This window comes from Suncus etruscus, chromosome 11 (assembly GCF_024139225.1).
Source record: "Suncus etruscus isolate mSunEtr1 chromosome 11, mSunEtr1.pri.cur, whole genome shotgun sequence".
Taxonomy (NCBI): Eukaryota; Metazoa; Chordata; class Mammalia; order Eulipotyphla; family Soricidae; genus Suncus; species Suncus etruscus.
The window spans coordinates 38,958,607-38,972,042 of record NC_064858.1 but is presented as its reverse complement, the minus strand read 5'-3'; the positions used below and the strand labels follow the sequence as shown (position 1 = coordinate 38,972,042).

At 33.5% G+C, this 13,436-nt stretch overlaps 1 protein-coding gene across 1 annotated transcript in view; it reads right to left on the bottom strand.

Moving 5' to 3' along the window:
• The window catches only part of LOC126022278 (pregnancy zone protein-like), a 74,624-nt gene extending 62,778 nt beyond the window's left edge, over positions 1–11,846 (bottom strand). Inside the window, 9 exon segments of the mRNA XM_049783142.1 lie at positions 245–359; positions 1,874–1,997; positions 2,729–2,813; positions 6,018–6,186; positions 7,644–7,664; positions 8,218–8,270; positions 8,420–8,573; positions 9,357–9,540; positions 11,707–11,846. Of these exon segments, the coding sequence (XP_049639099.1) occupies positions 245–359; positions 1,874–1,997; positions 2,729–2,813; positions 6,018–6,186; positions 7,644–7,664; positions 8,218–8,270; positions 8,420–8,573; positions 9,357–9,540; positions 11,707–11,819 (1,018 nt within the window). The 5' untranslated portion in view covers positions 11,820–11,846.
• Positions 11,847–13,436: the final 1,590 nt, after the last annotated feature.

The window sequence follows — 13,436 nt, the reverse complement described above, 5'->3', positions numbered from 1 at the left end:
TTCCTTAAAAACTAAAGTATTTAGAAATTGGTAGCACAAGTATGTCTTGGTTTAAGATAAAAATCAGAGCCCCTACTTCCTCTCCAAAATGTTGTGTTCCAGCCATACTGGTGGGCATCCTTCTCGGCTGAAATTGCAATTTCAGTGAGGGGGAAACATAACTGGGTTTCTGTGTTTTATTTTTGACAATAAATAAAACACTAATAAATGACTTAATTAATAATTATTAAAAAGGAACACACACCTGTTCCTTCCTCTCTGACCCTGCCCTCCACTTCTATTTCCATTTCATACCCTCTACTTCTCAGTTGAAACACTTGAGTCTTTATGAGTTTTGTGAAGCAGCCTTTATTGTCTGCCTGAAGAAAAAGAAAAACAATTAATGATTTTTATGACTTTGCTTTGCTATTTATTAATCTATAACAATTTTTGTAGCCAAAGAAAGAAAAATGATGAATGTACCAATAATTTTTAGTGCTTATATTCTTTCAAGTACAGAAGTGAATTTTTTTCTCAATGCTAACCTTTATCATTTCCCTTTTTGAAAACATTTTTTATTTGTAACATACTGTTTCCTATACTCTTAAATATGTCATAGTACTTGTAATTTTACTTGTACATAGTAATTTGTAATTTTGTATATGTTTTATTCAAGTAATAACATGATTTCTTCCAAATTTATCTTACTTAGATACTATTCTAAGCAACTGAAAGATAGCATTTTCTAATAAATCTCTAATTATAAATGTGAGATAAGGAATGCTTTAGATTTTAGTTAATTAAATTTTTTTGCCACATCAAGAAGTATTTAGCTGCTACTCTCAATGCAGAACTGAGAGATCAAGGGGTGCGGAGTTGAACCTAGCATTTCCTTATATAAAACATTTAAGATATCTTCTTTAACCCAAGATAGAATTTAACTGCATTTTTCTACATTGAGGACATTAATAAAAACATGAAAAATTCATTGAGTAGCTAAATACCTTTGTAAATAAGCAGTTTAAAATAAATATTGGAGTGAATATTTTAGTAAAGATCTGTTTTCGTCTTTAACTTATTTATATAAAAATATTTATTATGTAATTAATTTTGTTTATATTTATTTATAATAGATATCAAGCTTCAATTGGAACATGAAAATATACCCCAGCCTCCCAGTATGTTAAATATCATATCTTTAGAGTCTTCTCATGTTTATCTTGACTTTCATAGTCATATTTATTCCCTAGTCTCTCTTTTATTTGGTTTCTGCAGTTTTGATAACTTTATTTTCCAAGCCCTTGCAGTGTTTATTCATTCTGACACACCCTGAAACTTTATGTTTATTTCTTCTCAAGCCAGAAATTTCAGCATTTCAGTATTATTACAATTTTTCTACTGTCTAATATTTTCCAAGTAGTATTTGTACAGTTTAATATTATAGAGGCTTTTAGTCTGTCACCTTTCTAGTTCTCCCTCTTCTCCCTTTACCTAATCTAGTATCAAATTATTCACCTTCAGTTTAGACTGTACTATTTGCTATTTAGTGCTCTATTAACTAGATTCCTAACATTAATTACATTTTTCTATCATGTTTGATAAAAGTCAAAGTCAGATGCTAGCATATCCTCTCATATCTTCAAATGCAATAGGTGCTGATTTCTGTTAGAAAGATATTGCTAAGTTGGCAAAATAACCACCACCATAAATTTGTGACATCAATTCTCAAATGGGTACCCAACATTGCCGCCCAATCTTGAAATGTTTTCTTTTCTCTATAACTTTTCTAGATGAGTAATCAATACCATTATTTGTTGTTTGCATTTGCTTCTATAACCTACAATAAAACAATAACTCTACCATTTACTCCGTGAGGGAACTGGTTTTCATTTACCTGGTTAGTGAATTCTTCACAGAAAGCTTGTGGTCTGTTTTTCTGGCAAGGAGAATAATATTGCTGATATTTTCGGCACACATTAATTGTCACCAGACCAGAAACAGGCTTTCCATATGTGTACCTATAACAATAATGCATCATAGAGTGATTTAACATAAGTGATTCATATTTTTTGCTTTAGTCACTTTTTTCTTTATTCACATTTGCTTTTTATTAATTTAAAGTAATTATATTTCTTTCATACTCTAAAAGTACTCATTATGAGATTGCATCTTAATTATTTAATTCAGAATATATCTAAAATCTAAGAAAAATAATGAGTCTATTTGTAAGACTTCCACATGAAAAGTTTACAATGCAGTTTTTCTAAGCTCTTTTATGCTTTAAGACTGAGGTTTTATAATTCTAAGATTATTTTATTACCCTTTTCTTCTGTCGATTTTTCTAGGTTATGATTCCAGCTCTGACAACACCTTCTATGACATTTTATGAAAAAAAAAGTAAAGATATATAGAGAATGTATTGATGAGAGTTCTCTCAATTATTTGTATATTAAGAGAATAAATGATAAGATAAGTAGAAAGTACTGATTACAATATAAAAATATTATATAAAGTGGCTATATATGAGCAGTATCCTAATGGCATTTTTTTGTTTATTTGAAGCATTCATCAAATTATTCCATTCATAAAATTGTCATATGCTGCCACCCTTACTGTCATCTCATGACTCAGGTCACTTGAAGAGAGATTCATTCCTCATCTAATTAAGATACTCCTTAAAATGTTAACAATAAAATTTGAAATAGAAATAGAGCAGGAAGAGGAAAGCAATGTGAAAAATATAACTCACCGACCACAGACAGTGACATTAAATTCTTCATCTAGAAAGCTAATAACCTTGGGTGCTTTCACTTGGACTTCAAATTTGGGCAAAACTGTTGTCAAGAAAAGAGAAAAAGGTGATATTAGGTAGGAGACTCTGTAAGGATTAAGTAAGCATTCTATTGAAGAACATTATCAGAAGGTGTGTATGAAATTATCACACCAGGAATAGCAGCAAAGCCATTACTCACAATGGAGATGCTATTACCATGGGAAATTGTATTCTGCGCATGAAAGATTTTCTAAAATCAAATTTCCCAGGTTTCTTACACATTCATTACCCATTTGTAGAATGCTTTAGGATAATTTAGTGACTTTTTTCCTCTTGTGCACTAGTTTCTTCTGCTTGATTCTTACTTTTTTAGTTTTATGGATTTTATTTATTTTTAAAAAGAAACTGGTGCTCTATAATTCTTATAGCAGCTTTGATGAGTTTCCAAATCATGTTTTTCTGAGAGGGGTCTTTATTTATAGCATAACATTTAAATTACATAGGAAAATCCACACCAATGTCTGGTGTGAGTACTATGATTAGAGTAGGAAGAACAGTATAATTTATAGACAACCTGGTGATAACCTAAGAAATACATCTAAAGGACTTAGAACAATCAATTATAAAGTTCATATGGAACCACAAAAGACCTAGGCTAACCAAATCCATATTGAAAAACAAGAAACTGAGTGGCATCTCTTTATCTAACTTGAAGTTTTACTATATAAAGCCATAGAGATCAAAACAGCATGGTACTGGAACAAAGACAATGTCTCAGACCCAGCCCATAAGGGATGCCCTTCAACTATAACTTATGAATAGTTTTCTAATGTCTGTCTATAAGTGGGCAAGAATTTGTATTCAATGGACTCCTCTATGTTTGCCTAATCTATATTGTAAAAAATATTTGCATATATTGTATATAGTCACTGTTATATATTATCCCTCTCCATTTAGAACTCGTTCTATCCTCTTACCCCTTCAATTCTAATCCATTATCTCTCCCTGTTTAACCCTCTTAACCTTCTTTACCATTAACTCATTAAGAACCAAGACTCTCCTCCTGCCCCAATAAGCTGCCACCTCTCGTAGCAAAAGGACACCCTCTCATATCCATATCTCTCGCTCTGGCAAGAAGCTGCAACCACCACTCCTACTAATTCATTCTATGTAGCCATTTTTCTTCCAAACACACCCCAATGTGGAGTGTTGCATGGTATGGGACTCAGCTCCAGAGGGACCACCAGCTCGAGGACACTATCTGATCCCTTACTGCTGCAAACCATTTCTCAGACTCAATAAAATCATGGTGTGGGATGGAAATGTGCCCTGTATCTCATCCTCTCCAAGACTATCTCAAAAGACTTGAGGATATCTATATTTTCTTTGTATGTTTAATTCCTTAATAGTTATACCTCTTAGTGTATTTATTTCCAAATGTAAAGGTAGCCTGTTCCATCTCTTTTATTTATTTAGTGTTTTCTTGTTTTGTTTCTGTCTAGTATGATATTCTAGCAGAAAAATCTTACTTGGGATATAAGTTAAGGTCAAAACCAGAGCACAGAGATTGTATGACTTGTCATTTTTACCCCCAAATGCACTAACAATATACTATGACATGGTTCTTTTTTCCATATGCACATTAAAATGGGGGAAACCTTATGTATAGAAACAAGTTCTTATCTACTTGGGATAAGAACCCATAAATTTTATAATACAGGGGCACCTTACATCCTGAATATTTGTCATTGGGACTTAACTCATGTAATCAGATATCGACCAGCCAACCCCGAACTATGGACCCCCAACCTTAGAACTGGCACTGTTCCCTACAGTAGCACCAGAAAGTAAACTCTCCCAAGATAATCCCTAATACCTCACTGGCACCAATTAGCGCCAGGGTAGGTTCATAAGACAACCTGATGATGAGAAAACAGCAATAATCTGATCTAAGGGCAGGTGCCCTACCTCATCACCTAACAATGAGATGAAATCAGAAAACACTCCATCCTCTGATCTATGCAAAAACCAAGATCACTAAATACAAATGACTACAACAACCATGACTGAGCAGAACGGTCTGGAACCATAAAGAAAGACTCTATCCTAGACTTCATTCTAGTATCTGTGCAAAAACCAAGATCTCTAATTATAGAGGATTAGCTTTAACAACCACAACTGAGCAGAATGTTTCCTATAAAAAGACCTTGGGATTTGACAATGAACATGTCTGGAGCCTGTAGTTGGTCTCATGACAGTAAGCTTCCAAAGTGGAGACATCCAGTATCTCATATGCCGAGAGAATTTCCTTTCTCATTTCTCCAATATTTACTGTGCGTATGAAAAAAAAAAGCCAAACAACACCACCAAAAAACCCAAACAAACAAACAAACAAAAAACCCTTGCCACACCAGCCCCCTCTTTTTCTTTTCTTTGTTTTAATTTTCTTTGTTTTTCTTTTTTCTTCTTTTAAATTTGTATTTATAGCTTACAGACAGGGGCTCCTGCCCACTTTTTTTTTCTTTTTTAATAGAACCATAGAACATGAATCATTTTGTTTTGCTTCTGATTTCTATGTCTTCCTACAAACTGAGAAAAGAAAGTGGATGGTACTGGGGCAACGCAGTTTCATGAGCATTAAATGAAAATTAAAAATGATCATACCAAAATAACAACCCAAAGTCAACTACAATGGAATCAAGAGACCCAAACTACAAGCTATACACTAGCTTGTCTGATATACTAGCAGCCCAGGGGACAAAGGGTTGAGGTATAGGATGCATGCTATGATCACTGGTGGAGGGAGGTCAACTCTGGTCGTGGGAATTGCCCTAATTCACTGTCAGTGTGTACCTTAAACATAATTGTGAAAGAATTGTAATTCACATTGATCTCAATAAGCATTATAAAAAAATAACTACATAAGTTTTAGGGTATAGATCAATAGTTAGATTAAGCTTTGTCTTGTTTTTTCTCTTCACATCTAGTCAACAGCTATGTTTAATAAAATCAAATGGTATTTGGCTTTTATTTATTGTTCCTGAAAATCTTGTTAAATTGCTAACTTTTATAATACTGATATACTTACTCATGAAAAGAATATTATATGTTCTATGTCTCAGGGGTATGATGTGAGAATTATATGAAATAGTGCATAAAAGGTGCTCAGAAAATATTTAAGAAATTCTTTTAAATCTTGCAATTTTCAGTTATAATATGCCAGATATTTATCTACATGAAAAACTACCAAACAGAAATTTCTTACCATATTCATCCACCTGAAAAGTGCGTTCAATTTTCTTCCCTGATAGTTTTTGCAGAATAATCTTATAAGAACCCAGAATGGGCTCCTCTGAGAGAGGGAAAGAGAGTTGGCTGAGGCCTTGTTGCAATACGAGATTTTGCCTTTGAAAAATTCGATTCTTCTTGGGATCCTATAGTGAAAACATAAAAATATAAAAGCATAAAAGAAAAACTTTAAAGGGACAGCTTTTTAGCAAGGATAATGTTGAGGATTGAATAAATAGATGTTTAGTGAATTAGTATCCCATATGTCATCCTTCTTTTCTTCTTTAAAAAATAGGAGGGAGGAGAGAGATTTAGGACATTGGTGATGGCAATGTTGCACTGGTGTGTGTGTGTGTGGGGGGGGTGTTCTTTACATGAACAATCATATTTGTAATCAAGGTGTTTAAGTAAAGATATTAATAAAAAACAAATATCTATTTCATTACATGGAAAGAATTCTGTTCTTTTCATCTGGTTTCACCTGCATGTAATTAATTAAGCTCATTAAAAATAGGAGTTCTATTCAAAGGGGCATTGAGTTTATTATCTAGGACAGGAGTCCTCAAACTTTTTAAACAGGGGGCCAGTTCACTGTCCCTCAGACCATTGGAGGGTCTGACTATAGTAGAAACAAAACTTATGAATGAATTCTTATGCACACTGCATATATCTTATTTTGCAATGAAGAAACAAAACAGATACAAATACAATATGTGGCCCGCGGGCCATAGTTTGAGGACCTCTGTAGGAAATATTGAAGATTACAGTACCTCTTTGTTAAGTTATGCATTTCTATTTTTAAGATATTAGCAATTACGAATTGCATAATCTCAAAGATATTTGTTAATTCAGATAGGCAGGGAAAACAGTATTTATTTAGAGTTGTTGAAGAACATAGAAAGGGAAGAGTGAGAGTGGCAATTTCATGCAACTTGTAGTATTTCTTATGTATACATATATATCTTATATATAGGAATTATATATAAATATAAATATATATTTATATACTACATTATATTATATAATTATATATAATATATTTTATATATTATATTATATCATGTTACATTATATATACTAATACATCGTATATATAATATGTAATAATGTAATTATATAACATATAATACTATATCATATATTATATAATATGTAATAAAATAAATACAAATATATAAAATATGGTTTTTGGGCCACACCCGGTGATGATAAGGGGTTACTCCTGGCTATGTGCTCAGAAATCGCTCCTGGCTTGGGGGACCACATGAGACGTTGCAGGTTCGAACCCTGGTCCGTCCTAGGCTAGCACCTGCAAGACCTTACCACTCTGTGCCACTGCTCCAGCCCCAACTTGTAGTAATTCTTTATTCCAATTGAGATGCATTAAAATGTATATTCTCAGGCCCGAGCAATAATAGAATGGGTAGGGCATTTGCCTTGCATGTGGCCCACCCAGATTCCATCCCCTGTATCCATATCCCATATGATTCCCCAAGAACTTCTAGCAGTTTTTCCTGAATTTGCCAGGAGTAACTCCTGAGCACTGTAATGCATGGCCCAAAAACCAGAAAAAGATTAAATAAGTATAATATATATTACCTACCTCAATGTAAACCACCGAAAACTGAAAAGAAAGAAACAGTATTATTATGAGGTCTTAGAAAGAAAAATAAGATATATTGTGTATGATATTTATCTCTGAGAAGTTTTCTACCTCTAGGAAACAAATATTCTTCTTAACTCATTTTATTCAATAAAAAATGTGCGGCATTTAAGAGAATACTTCTTTAAATTTTCATTTTGCATTTCATATGCAATACCAGTGATATGCCAGGTACAAAGGAAATTCTGACACCTGTACCATATCTCTGGAGGACACTATTAATTGAATATTCAATTTAGTCATTAAGTAGTTTATCTAATTAATTATTTAATTTAGTCTAAGAATATAGAATTTAGTTTATCAAATTATTTGTCCATTTAGTCTAAGAATACAAAATTTAAAATAAGAATTTAGTTTAAGATTTAGTCTTCAAATATCCTTTATTATTATACCAGCAGTGATATCCTTGCAAAATCTGTTTCAGTATAACATGTTGATCTCAGTTCATTGAAGAATGATTTTTGTCTTTTTCCTGTTTCCTCCACCTAAGTCATAGTTAAAGAAACTGACTCACCGTTTCCTGTAGAGGGAGGAAATTGAGATCCACAGAAACAATGCGGAATTTCACTAAAATAAAAAAAAAATTACCCATGAAAACTTCCATTAAAAATTCAGGATACAACAAGATAACAAGCCAGAATTTCCATGACTGAATGAACAAAATAAGTCACATTTTTATTCCTTAAAGTTATTGTTGTTTATTTGGTTCCTCATACCTGTTTGTCCTGGTTTATAAATGGGCTTGTCTGTCTGGACAAAGTCCAGGCTCTCTGCTTTCATAATCTTTATTGGTTTCTTCTCAATGAAGTTCTGGGTTGGGCCATTCACATGCACATGAATTAATGCTGAGGAAATTGCCAAGTTTGGAATCTATAAAACAGAACTGAGTTACAGAATTTGTCCAGAACCATTTCTAAGTATCTTTAAAATGTGATCATTTCTGTGACAAATCCCCTGGGAATAAGTAAGGTAGAAGGCACCTCCTCTATATGTGGCCAAACAATAGGTCACTCTATATGTGACCAAACAAATAAGACAGTAACAATTTCTTGATTTAATGAAACAGAAATTGTCACTCAAAAAATGACCTGCTCTTTCAACCAGGTCAAAAGAAAATAACAGACTTAGAGTTTTACACAGCATGGTATGGCAGCATTATTAATAAAGTATTATTAATTTATGAACTAGTTATATATTCAAATGATAATATTATTAAGATAATTATTAGATGCTATTTTCCAAGGACCACCATTTCCATGCTCTATTACCGTTGATATTACCATTGGTAAGCCATATGACTGAATATTTACTATCTTAGATAATAAAAAGTACAAGAGCAACACATTAACCATTGTTAGTATTTTAGACATTATTTAATGGTATGAATCCTAGTGTTTATATTGCAATGACACAAACTTCACTTGCTTCACAAGTTTAAGAAATGAAATTCTACCTATTATTGTTGTTACATTTCGACAATGACAAAATGCTCATTTGTAAGTACTATATTAGCATGTTTAGTAGTAGTACTATTTTAAAGTCTAATCTGAAATCTACTCTACTTTTTCTTCGTTTGCTTATTACTATTGAGGTGTCAGAACAAACAGCACCATTGTGTTTATCTTTTTTCCAAATCCAAGGGCAGATACTGACAGTGAAAGGGGTGCAGTAGAAAGAGTCCTTCTTTGTCTCTTCATCTCTGAAGAGGTTCCTTCTCTGTAGTTCATACTCCAGAACGACATTCAGTGTCACTGTCTCATTCATGTTACTGAGCATGATACAGGCCTTCTCGGGAATTCCACTATAAATTTGTGATGGAACCAGCACCAGGTACTGCCTGTGGAGAAGAGGGGTCTGGGTAAACCATGGAGAGAGTAAAAAGATATCCCCATGGTGGTCATCTGTTAGATAATATGCATGGCTCTCTCCAACCATAGGACTGGATCCTATATCTTAGCAGGAAGTAGGAGAGAGATTTCATTAAGCCAGGTGAAATGCATCAGAGAAAAACATTGCTATTGCAAAATAAACTAAGAAGTCATGTCATAGAAATAGAGGAGAAAGTGATTGCCAGGAGCTAAACAAAGGGAATAGGGGGAATAATATTTACAATGTAAAAGAAATCAGTTATAAATGGATTCAGGCAAAATTGGAATTTGCCAAGAACTTAAAGATTCTCACACACATTTGAGAGGTAAATATTTTATTACATATAAAATTATTTTTATTGAAATATTCAATAAGAATATAAATATCTTATAAATTAAAATCATAAAATTAAACATAAAATTAAATCTTATGAATTTATTTCCAATATTATGTCAAGATAATTGGAAAATTGATTCTTTTTTATTTAAGCACTGCAGTTACAAAATTGTTCATTGTTGGGCTTCATTCATAGAATTTACACCACCTTTCACCATGCATCCTTTTTGCCACCGATGTCTCCCATTTCCTACCCATTCCCAACCCCTCCTGAACAGGCAATTTGTTTCTCTCTTTCTCACTCTCTTTCTCTCATGTTCTCTCTCCCTCTCCTTTTGACACTGTTGTTTGCACTATTGTTCATTATTTTTTGAATGTCCTCATCAAGTGGCATACAGGATTTATTCTTGCCTCAGGACTTAGGGTATGATTTGGTGCTGGAAACTGAACCCAGACATCCTGGAAGCCAAGCATGTGCTCCAACCCATTGAATCAATCAAATCTAATTGTGAAAAATATTTTTAATCAACAACAAAATATTATGAAAAATTTTAATCACCAATGAAAGCATTATGAACTTATCTGCACATGGTCTTGAGTTTTATTTGGAAACTATCCAAAATGTATGTGTTACATGATATACTAATGAAAAAACATTTAATACATAAGAAGAAGCTAAACTTCTTTTCAGTACTCTGCTGAGTTAGACTAGGATAATGGCCAAGCATATTAGAAATATAACCCAAAGAAACTGCTTCACTTCTCTTACTCTCTGGACCTCATTTATGAACACTGAACTACCCTGGATGATCTGTTTGGTCATTCCCTTCACTGTTTGTTTTCCAGGGACCAGGCAGTGCCAGGATTGGAATACTCTGCCCTTGGAGATGACTCTGAGCCCTCCCTTTTAATGACAGGTCCATTTTAAAGCTGGAAATGTATTTGTTTCATTAAATTTTTAAAAAGCAATATGATGCATATTTGGATGACTGACATTTACCCCTTAGGCCCAATAAGCAGTTCAATTTTCCTCTTGAATATATTTTCAGAATTTTGCAATGTCATTTTCTATTTTTGTGCCACATTTTATTTTCTGCACATCATTTCTTTATATAGATAGATAGATAGATAGGTAGGTAGGTAGGTAGATAGATAGATAGATAGATAGATAGATAGATAGATAGATAGATAGATAGATATAGATATATATTGTGAGGCACTACAATTTGTTCACCTGTAAGTTTTCAATACCTGAGGAAATACTCATTAATGGCTTATGACAGATTGAGTGGATGGACAAATAAGCCTTGGTTTATCTGTAAAATTGTGTACCAGTCTTGGTTCAATTATTTCAGTGACCAAAATATTTAACATTTTTTTAAGAACCAATAAATAATTTACATCATTTGGAGGCAATAATTCTGTTTCTGTTTCCTATTTCTACATTTTGATGCTAGTGATCAAACCTAGGCTCTTAGATAGCAAAACATATCCTCAACCACTGAGCTGCATCTCTAGCATCTCCAATCCTTATTTGTATTAAATCAATGTTGCAGAATCTGTTTTCCAATATCTATGAATAATTTCAAAAATATTACTGCCCTATGTCTCTGAGCCATCTAGAATTGGAGTCTGTTTCTTCCATATAGTTGATGAAAACTTACTGATTCTTTCAAACACTATTGACAACTGAGCATTTTGTAGACAATAGGAAAAAATAATAAAAAATTAGACATCCAAAACCAAATAACACAACTTGAAAAAAAAAGGAAATAAATTTCCCACATATATTACTTACGGTTTGGGAATAGCTGAAGCATATCTGGAAAATAGCATAAAAAGAAGAAGAAATATAGTCTTGGGCAGCTGTTTTTCCCTCATGGTTAGAGAGGAATTGGCATTAATGATCATCTGATCCTTTCATTCTTTGAACTTGTGCTTTTATTACTGAGTCACTGTTTATTCGATCTGAGTGGCAGTTTCAGAGAGAACTGCAACCATTTATTTTGGTAACATATTAACTACTGCCCATTTAGAAATATCAATAGCAGATAATTTCCATGAACATAAATCTTCTTTTGCTTATTTTCTTTTTGTTGAGTGTGTGTGTGTGTGTGTGTGTGTGTGTGTGTGTTACCCTGTGCTGTTTAGAATTTTTTTCCCGACTTGGCACTTAGAGATCATTTCTGATGCAGGTGTTAAAACTCAAATATGGTGCTAGGACTCACATTCCATTTAGTTCCCTATCCGTAGTACTATCAACTTGGCTCTGTTTTCAAATTGGAAGTAGTGCCTTGAATCTTGTTTACTAGCTATTAATCTCTACTTTAAGAAACAAAACAATTCCATGACTTGATAAAAGTCAATGTTGTTCTCTTTTGTTTTTTCTTGATTTTTTGTTTTTCTAAAGGGGACTAATGAGAATTCGTATTTTGTCGTGGGCTAGCTTTGGGATCTGGTTGCATTAGAGAACTTCTTTGAGTTCCCTCTAGGAAATTGAATGCACGGGTAGCAAAATATGAAGAAACAAGAGACCACACAATGTATGTGGGAGAAACAGCATGTTCTAAGTTTAATGTCCCAACTAAGGGTTAATAAGAGGTATTTTGCCAGTCACAGATATGAAAAGAATGCTCGCCTTTTGTTTCTTTGCAAAATACAACTTATCTCTTGGGGTTTTTTGTTTTGTTTTGTTTTGGTTTTGGTTTTGGGGGCACACCCGTTTGAGGCTCGGAGACTACTACTGGCTATGTGCTCAGAAATCACTCCTGGCTATGCGCTCAGAAATCGCTCCTGGCTTGGGGGGACCATATGGGATGCCGGGATCGAACCGCTGTCCGTCCTACTCTAGCGCTTGCAAGGCAGACACCTTTCCTCTAGCACCACCTCTCCGGCCCCAACATATCTCTTGTTAACAGAAAGTTATCAGTGTGAACTGTTTGATGTTCAAAACAATGCACATGGCTCTAAATGCTTTACAGACTTTGAATAGATATATTTCAGTTAGGAGCCCAGAGGACAAAAGGAAGATAAGTTTAAACATCTCAAAGTAGTTCCTCTCTGGCCAGTCCCTAAGTGTCATACTGATGTAAATTAAGGAATAAGCAAGAAGCCAAGTTTTTCTTTCCTGAGGGAACAGTTTTTTAGATCTATGGGCTTATAACAAATAATTAACTTCCTAAGGTCTGGTTTTTGGAAGGGGCAACAAATAATTAAACTTATATGAAAGGGATGCAGAATCTATATCTGGTAAAGTTCAATAGCCCTGTGCTATCCTGGCCAGACCATTTTGGAGTGTAAATTAGTTAGCAAGTATTCAAAGTGTCTAAGAGAAGTCCCTAAAGCAAGCAATACTTTCTGTTACAAACTGCTATGGTATATCAAAGACAAAGAGGAAAGAAACTGGTTTTGGTGCTGAATTTTCCAGGTTAAGAGAAATTTAATCAAGGCTATATTTACCTGTAAAAATCCTTATTTTAGGAAGAAAAAAAGGTCACTCTATATACAGCAGAAAGGAGATTCATCTTT